General features: G+C 38.9%; 1 protein-coding gene across 6 annotated transcripts in view; it reads left to right on the top strand.

Annotated features, from left to right (window-relative positions):
- The first annotated feature begins 468 nt into the window (after nucleotides 1-468).
- The window catches only part of LOC107466531 (UTP--glucose-1-phosphate uridylyltransferase), a 10,889-nt gene continuing 2,969 nt past the window's right edge, over nucleotides 469-8,388 (top strand). For 3 of the 6 annotated variants that reach the window (XM_021130884.2, XM_016085511.3, XM_021130879.2), the window contains exons 1-14: nucleotides 469-962; nucleotides 1,988-2,859; nucleotides 2,940-3,030; nucleotides 3,235-3,295; nucleotides 3,501-3,578; nucleotides 3,667-3,717; nucleotides 3,796-3,860; nucleotides 5,103-5,178; nucleotides 5,372-5,429; nucleotides 5,546-5,592; nucleotides 5,687-5,737; nucleotides 6,272-6,304; nucleotides 6,479-6,510; nucleotides 6,591-6,666. In XM_021130884.2, the coding sequence (XP_020986543.1) occupies nucleotides 2,145-2,859; nucleotides 2,940-3,030; nucleotides 3,235-3,295; nucleotides 3,501-3,578; nucleotides 3,667-3,717; nucleotides 3,796-3,860; nucleotides 5,103-5,178; nucleotides 5,372-5,429; nucleotides 5,546-5,592; nucleotides 5,687-5,737; nucleotides 6,272-6,304; nucleotides 6,479-6,510; nucleotides 6,591-6,666 (1,434 nt within the window). In that variant the 5' untranslated portion in view covers nucleotides 469-962; nucleotides 1,988-2,144. The remainder of the gene's footprint in view (nucleotides 963-1,987; nucleotides 2,860-2,939; nucleotides 3,031-3,234; nucleotides 3,296-3,500; nucleotides 3,579-3,666; nucleotides 3,718-3,795; nucleotides 3,861-5,102; nucleotides 5,179-5,371; nucleotides 5,430-5,545; nucleotides 5,593-5,686; nucleotides 5,738-6,271; nucleotides 6,305-6,478; nucleotides 6,511-6,590; nucleotides 6,667-8,388) is intronic. The other 3 variants (XM_021130883.2, XM_021130882.2, XM_021130881.2) reach the window with 3 other exon arrangements.

Below are 8,388 nucleotides of genomic sequence, written 5' to 3'. Positions count from 1 at the left end.
CCTACAAGTAAGGGTGTGTTTGGCAAATACCAATGTTTTAAAAATTGGATTGAACCGACCAGTTGAACCGATTTAATTGCGAACCGGCAATATTAACGGTCTGATCAGTCACTGTAATCAAAGTTTTTATTATGTTTTATGGAAGGAAATATTGAGTTTCTTCTACTTCTTGTGTCTCCTGATGTGCTCATTCGGCTTCATATTGAAGGAGATCAAAGAAATATTCCTTCCTTGAAAAATATAAGAGTATTTAATTCAATGTTTTGTGTTACAATAATAGCCAAAAAAATTGACCGTGGGGTGAACAATGGGACTGCTCCTCTAATTTTTAAGCTTTGGGGGGCGACAACCAGAAAACCAGCAAAAAACTGTTGAACCGGACGAGAACCGGCCGGTTAGACCGAACCAGAACCCGGCCGGTTTACAAAATGGGAAGCTCCTTCGTTTCTTTCTCCCGTTCTCCCTTTCTTTCTTTCAGTCAGAGAAATCACACAAACCCAACCACAAAACCTACACCACCGCCACAAGGAGGGGCATACTGCCGCCGTCCGTCGCACTCAAAGTTCGCCATCCGTCTCTAGCTTCCCTCGTGCTCCAAGTCTCCAACCCCTGTTCGCTGTCACCGATCGCGGTTGCTTCCTCGAGCTCGGCGTCCGTCGTCTTTGTCTGCTCAGCTGCGCTTCCGTCGCCGTTTGTTTGCTGTTCACGTTCGCGTCTTCGTTCGCGTTCTTCACCGTTCACGTTCGCTCGTTGTTCACCGTTCGAGTTCGCGTTCGTCTGGAAGCCACGTTGCTCTGCTTCAAACTCTGCGACCAAGCCGCGTGCTCCACTCAGCTGTCGAACTGCTCTCTGTTGTCCCCGCCGTGAGTTCCCTAAACCCGCCACCAGACAATACACTCACACAACAGACAACACCAATACTCTTCTTCAAACTCTGCAACTTCTGATTTCTACTACAATAAGTAATTTTTTTGATTTGGTAGTGGTTTGGATTTTTTCATAGACTAAATTAAAGTTACAATAGTTATGTTCTCTTCTCTATCACATTGAAATTAAGCTTTGGATTCTCTTATTTCGTTTTAATTTTACCGCACTCAACATGTTTGATGAAATGCTTTAACCATATTTCTGATTGGTTTTATAATTTCTAGCTTTTATAATTTCTCTCGGTCAAGGTTAGTGGTCTGAACTCTGAAATTTCAAATTACTCAAATATGCAATTTCTGAAATTAGGGATTTGTGAATCTGAATTCTGAAGTTAGTGATTGATTTCTGATATGTTACTGATTCTGTTCTAATATGTGCTTTTGTTATTGATTTGTTATTGATTCTGAAATTGAGTAATGGATTTGTTATTGAAATTGAGTAATGGATTTGTTACTGATTCTGTTCTATGGTCTTATGGATGATTATTTGATTTCTAGCCGTTCTGTTGCTTTTTGTTTTAATTTGGATTATGATTTATTGATTTTAGTTATGGATGAAAGTATTTATCAATTGATTGATAAATCTTCATATTGGTTTTTAATATTTAGATATTTCTTTTTGCTATTTAACTTTTGAGATTGTATTTTGATAAGATAATATGAATTTGATTGATGACACTTTGTTGTTGAATGCTAATTTTTTTGTTGAATGCCCTGTTTGTTGCTAAATGATAATTTTTGTTGCTGAATGCTGAATGCTGTTGGTAATGGTGGTTTTGCTGTTGAATGTCCTGCTGTTTTTATTTCTTTGTTTGTTGATGAATGTTGGTGGCAGAATTTAGATATGGTCATGTTGATAATTTTTTGATTTTTCAATGTGCTGTGGCTTGTCTTTAATTTCGTATCTGGTTATGGATACTTCTTTGTTTTGTAGTTGCTGGTTTTGCTTTGATTTGTAGTTCCTGGCTCCTAATTATTGCTGGTTTTGCTGGCTTTATTTGTTGCTGAATGTTGGTGGCAGAATTTAGATATGGTCATGTTGATAATTTTTTGTTTTCTAGATATTGTAATTAACATTAACATCTGAAGAACATAATCCGTAAAATAGCAAAAGGAAGAAGAGAAGAGATTTGGAGTGCAGTAGACTAGCGGTAAAAGAGGCTGAAGGGAGAAGCATAAACCCCAAACCCTAAGAGCGAGCGTGAATCGGAAGAAAGGATGACGGTGCATTCGATAGTGATACAGAAGCTGCTGAGCACGAATGCACAAATGGGGCGGAGAGTGGCGGCGCATCACCTGAAGGAATACACTTATGGCATGAGGAACAAGATGGCAATCATAGATTCGGACAAAACCCTGATATGCATGAGGAGCGCCCTGAACTTCATGGGGTCCCTTGCAAGCCGCAACGGTCGGTTCATGTTCATCAACACCAACCCTCTCTTCGACGACATCTTCCACCTTATGACCACCCGTGTCGGCTCCTACTCCCCCTCCACCAACTCCCTCTGGCGCACCGGTGGCTTCCTCACCAACAGCTACAGCCCCAAGAAGTTCCGCTCTCGCAACAAGAAGCTTGTGTTCGGCCCCACCCAGCCCCCCGACTGCATCTTCATCCTCGACACCGACTCCAAGTCCTCCGTCATCAACGAGGCTCACAATCTTCACATCCCCGTCGTCGCCATTGTCGACTCCTCCATGCCCCTCCATTCATTCTCCCGTGTCGCTTATCCCGTTCCCGCCAATCCTTCTGTCCAGTTTGTCTACTTGTTCTGCAACCTCCTCACCAAGACCCTCCTTCTTGAGAAAGAGAAGGGCAAGCTCAAAGAAGCAGCACCTCTCCAAATTCAAGCAGGTGAGGCTGCGAAGATCGATTTGCCAAACCTCGACGTAACTGTCTTCCCCTACGCCACTTTACCTCCCTTGTCTCAAGGTAGGCCATCTATTTTCTCTACCGATCCTCATTACTGTCTCTTGAAAATTGGAGCTCAGCGATTTTCTCATTGGTAGCAGATATGGAAGAAACTAAGAAGCTTTTGGACAAACTTGTTGTTTTGAAGTTCGATGCTGCCTCACCAAGAGATATGGGTTTGGAAGGCCCCAAGTAAGAGTCTTCTTTTGCTGTTCGTATAATGCTCACTTCATTTAGGCAATCAAATTGAATAGACCTTCTTTTTAGGAGGGCTTCGTTAGCCTTTCTCTGTTTCTCCCCCAACATGTTTGATGTGTATATTTCCTCCGCCTGTTGCTGCTGCTTTTAATTCCACATTTCACGCTTTACACCGATGATGTTTTCTTCCCTGTGTAGATCTGCAGTTGGTATTTGCAATGGACTTACATTTCTGGATTTAATAATTAACCAGATTCAGGTGAGCCTTCAGACTTCAATTTTTAATATGGTAATCACACATGTTACACGCTTAATACTCTCCTTAAATTATTCATTACATCCCACTTCAACCTTTTATCAATAGTGCAGATTGAGCACACGTCTCACGGAGTTGAAGTATATCCAGCTTTCATATTTGTTGCTTTTATTTAGGGTTTTAATTTACTGTTGCCTTTGTTTGTAAGACCCTATACTCCAAGTATGGATGCAAGGTTCCATTGCTTCTTTTGAGCAAAGATGACACCCATGACAATACTCTAAAGGTGAATTGCCATTTGGATTTCGATATCATTATTTGATTCTGCAACCTTAGTTATTACTTATTATTAAAATCTTCAACCTTCTGTTCAGGTGTTGGAAAAGTATCAGGGATCAACTGTTGATGTACAGAGGATTAAGCAGGTTTGAATGTGTTTCATATTTTTTATTAATTGATGTTATTATGTGATTTCTGATTATCAATGCATCACATGTATATAGGGTGAAGGTGAAGGTGAAGGTCTAGAATTGGAATCATTAGCCGGACATTACAGCAAGGAGGACGTGTATGTCATCCTTACAATACCCATGTCTGAAATTGGATTCTATATGTTCACATGCATGCCTGTAGACTAAGAGATTTAAACTTTCAGCAGAAAATTGTTTTTGGAGATTCTAATAGTATTCAGATTAACATTACCATTACCATTTCAGTAGTACTTTCTTTTATAACAGTAACTTAAATTTATGCGAAGCTTGTCTTTCTTGAATTTGTTTTGTTGTGAGCAAAATAGATGTAGTTGATTTATATAAATCTACAAATATACGTCCAGCTACATATTATGTTCTACCTGACATCTTGTGAATTTAGTTTGCCATGTAAAAGTGCTTGTAACATAGGCTTTTGTAGTTTCTTTATTTTTGATACCATGATATAGTCTGCCTTCACGTGTCATACGATGTGGGATTATAGAAGATATTTAAGTATGGTTTCTTATAAAATATTGGAATGACAGATTGAATATTATTGTCATGGTACACTATAGTACCTTCTTAGGGACTTGGGTATTATGGGGTGTCCAACGTCCCACATCGGGTAGTAGGCTGGATTAAGGTGAATACCGAATACTGATAGCCGATAGCAAAGTGGCTACCGCTCGGTCAGTGTTGATAGAGTGATATAAGTGATATCAGTGGCTCTCCAGGGGTAGTTGAAGGGCAGGGGAGATGCAGTGATATCAGTGAGATATCACCCAATTTCCCATTATTGGTTATTATTATTCAGTAAAAGAAGGTAAAACAAAGATATCAGGTATTCGAGAGACCTGAATCTCTCCTAGAATCTGATCCTATCTTTTGTCTCTAGTTTCCCATCCCCTCTCACTACTTCCCACAACCCTTTACTGTTCCCACCTCGCTCTCATAACAGAATGCCCACTCTCCTGCATTCACTTTCCAACTAGGCAAGTTAGTTATAAAACCCACCCTAGCCCATCTTTCACTCAATTAGAGTTAGGTCCCTAGTTTCTAATTAGCTATGTATATAACAAACCATGAGTTTTATGATATTACTTCAAACATATATTTGGCTGTAGCTATATATTACAGATGTTAATATTAAGTGGTCATTAATAGAAATACAAAATTATCAAATGCTCCAATTATCATTATCAATAAAAGCGTAAATTGGAGAAATTTGGCAGCATTGATATTCCAATTTATTGAATTTTATGTTCTGCAATGAGAAAGTTGGATTACATGGTAAATACTTTAATGTCTTATATCAATATGTTAATTTTATATTTCAGAGGACATCCTTTTTATAACGGTGATATATTTCGTTCTCTGATGACTAGTGGAACCCTTGATTTTTTACTGTCACAGGTATGAACTTCCTTTGCAGTTGAGCACTCTTCCTTCTTTTGTCCCTATCCTTTAAAATGTATGAGCAAGATCTGTAGGAACTTGGATGGAATTACTTACAACACAAGGCCATAATTAAAATGTGTACATATGTGTGTGATGCACTTATATCGTTTGTTACTTGTTGACTAGGTTTTTAAATAATGTTTTCCAGGGTAAGGAGTATATCCTTTTGATCAACAAGGATAATGTGGCGACCGTCATTGATCCAAGTATCCTTATAATCTTTATTTTTGTCACTAAAATTATTTCATGCAAGTCACTGCTTCTTGACTAGCATTTAGATTCAAATATTTTGATTGCTGTCTACCTTGACTGCATCTTGTAGATATACTAAATCATTTGGTGACAAATGATATTGAGTGTTGCATGGAGGTACAGATTTATGTTCTCATTATTATGTGTAAGACTACAACTTCCCTTTTAAGGTATCGGAGTTTCTTGTCTCATGGCTTTTCTCTCTTTCCAGGTGACACCAAGCAATTCATTTCATTTAATTTCAACTCCAATGAATTTCAAGGTTTATATCCTTTGCCTTCAGCCTTTCCTGCATACATCACCCTCTTTATTATTTATGCTTTGTGCTAATTATTGAATACGAGATCAGCAAGCCTGTGAATTTTTGGGTAATTAACTCTCTTAATCCTTGGGCTATTCTAAGATCTAATCTTGTGTGCTATTTTCCGATTAAGTTTATTTCTGAGAATTTTTCATTATCATTGACAAATTTTTCAATGAACGTATATGTCCAAGGACCTTACAAAAATTTTGTAAATTTAGGAACTTACTCATAAATTTTCAAAGTTTAAGGGCTTATTATAATTTTCGCAAAATGTTCGGGGATTAATAGATTCATTAAGCGTATAATTTATGCTAGTTTAAGCGTTTGGTAATATTCTGTATCATAGTTGAGTTGAAACATACACACACATATTCTGATTTAGATCTTAAGTTATAGGAATCACGACCTACTGGTTCTTATCAAATGCTGATAAGGTTGTTGAGGTAATTTGGCAGCTGCTAACCTGTAAGAATATTGTTGTAATTTCTGCAGCTTTGGGAAATTGCTCAGAACCAAACCAAACATGTAAGTTGTAAATTCTGTTTTCCAGATAATCACTGCTCAAAATTACCTTGTTTTATTTTATGAGGTTGTCCTTGATGTTTTTATGTTGTGATTCTGACAAGACTCATGGGAATATTATATTATATTCTAATTTTTCCTTTTGTTGGTCTATATCTGCTGGTTCATACATTGAAGGAAAATTTCAAACTAATAGATACAACAAACACGTGAGTCAAATGCTGGTTCTTTTTGTGCAATCTCTAACCAAAATTTACAAAGTGTGATAATTTGTTCTATCCCCGTGTAGGTGGGTGAGTTTAAGTGCCATTAAGAGGCTTGTTGACTCGCATAAACTGAAGCAAAAGAAGTCCTCAGTTTTGAAGGTACCATTCCCTATCTATCATTACCCTTCTGTGATCTTCTGTAAAATTGAATTCAAGGGTTACTGCTTGCACAAAAATGACCATGATAAAACACTTGTGCAAGAAACAGCAGATGGATCAGTAATGCAGGTATATGCATAATATTGTTGTGTTTATTTGTAGCTGCTGCTTCTTTGTTCCTATCCTTTAAAATGTATGAGCAAGATCTGTAGGAACTTGGATGTTCATTTGTAGCTGCTGCTTCTTTGTCCTTAGAATACATGCTTTGCCTTTTTGACAAATGTTTGCAAGGCACCTTCTATGTGCAATCCCACATATCCTTGATTGGAGGTAAGGAAGAGGTGGACCAGGTCACTACGGAGTTAGAATATGAACTACATAGGCTGATTGGCTTGTAGTACACCTGTTCACTGATCCTTTGGGCTCTGCACCAAGAAATAAATTTTAGACTGCATGTTGATAAATCAAAGACATTATTGCGCTAAAGCTAGGTCGTTACCCGGAAGTAACGCGCCGTATGGCTCGAGTACGGTGTCAAAGCAAGAGCCGCTGCATCGGTGCCCGGATGTAGTGTTAAATGAGCAAGGGTTTTCGCGTTTTCGTGAACGGACGAGGGTAAATAAGCTAGTTCACAAAGGAAAAGGTAAAGGTCGAAGCAACAAAAGGTTGAGATTTGGGACATGGAACATAGGCACTCTAACAGGAAAGTCCATGGAGGTGGTGGACACCATGACAAGGAGGAAGATTAACATTATGTGCCTACAAGAAACGAAATGGGTTGGTGCAAAGGCTAGGGAGTTGGATTCTTCTGGTTTCAAACTTTGGTATACAGGAAAGATGAAGAATAGGAATGGAGTGGGAATAATTGTGGATAAGCAGTGGAAGAAGGACGTAGTTGATGTCAAGAGGGTGGGAGATCGGATCATCTCTATCAAACTTGTGGTGGAGGGAGGTGCTTTCCAAGTGATTAGCGCCTATGCACCGCAAGTGGGTTCGGACGAACAACACAAGATAAGATTTTGGGAGGATCTAGAGAGTTTGGTTCAAGGCATACCTTTAGGAGATAAGATTTTCTTAGGAGGAGATTTAAATGGCCAAGTTAGGAGAGAAGTGACTGGGTATGGGAGTATTCACGGAGGCCATGGTTTCGGGGTGATCAATGCCGAGGGTAAAAGGGTAGGAGAAGAGGCAAAGTGGGATGGGAATGGAAGCGCGGAAGAAATGTGGAGGGAGATGGCAGAAGTTATTAGAAGAACAGCAAAAGAAAGTTTTGGTGAATCTAAAGGAATGAGACCAAGAGACAAGGAGTCCTGGTGGTGGAATGCGAGTATACAAGAAAAGATAAAGATAAAAAGAGAATGCTTTAAAAAGTGGTCTTTATGCCACAATGCAGATAACTGGGAAAAATATAAGGCGGCTAAGAAAGAGACAAAAGTGGCTGTAAGTGAAGCAAGAACAAGAGCATATGAGGGTCTCTACCAGTCTTTAGAAAGGGTCTCTACCAGTCTTTGGGCACGAAAGAAGGAGAAAAAGGTATATATAGAATCGCAAAGAGCCGGGAAAGAAGAACGAGAGATTTGGATCAGGTTAAGTGCATAAAGGATAAGGATGGAGAGGTGTTGGCTCAAGAGGAGAAGATTAATGAAAGGTGGAAGAGCTACTTCTACGAGTTATTTAATGAGGGACAGAAGACTCTTCCGAGCCTTGGTCGATTATGCACAA

This window comes from Arachis duranensis, chromosome 9 (genome assembly GCF_000817695.3).
Source record: "Arachis duranensis cultivar V14167 chromosome 9, aradu.V14167.gnm2.J7QH, whole genome shotgun sequence".
Classification (NCBI taxonomy): domain Eukaryota; kingdom Viridiplantae; phylum Streptophyta; class Magnoliopsida; order Fabales; family Fabaceae; genus Arachis; species Arachis duranensis.
Note: the sequence above shows the minus strand (reverse complement) of the source record. Positions and strands in the feature narration are given on the sequence as shown.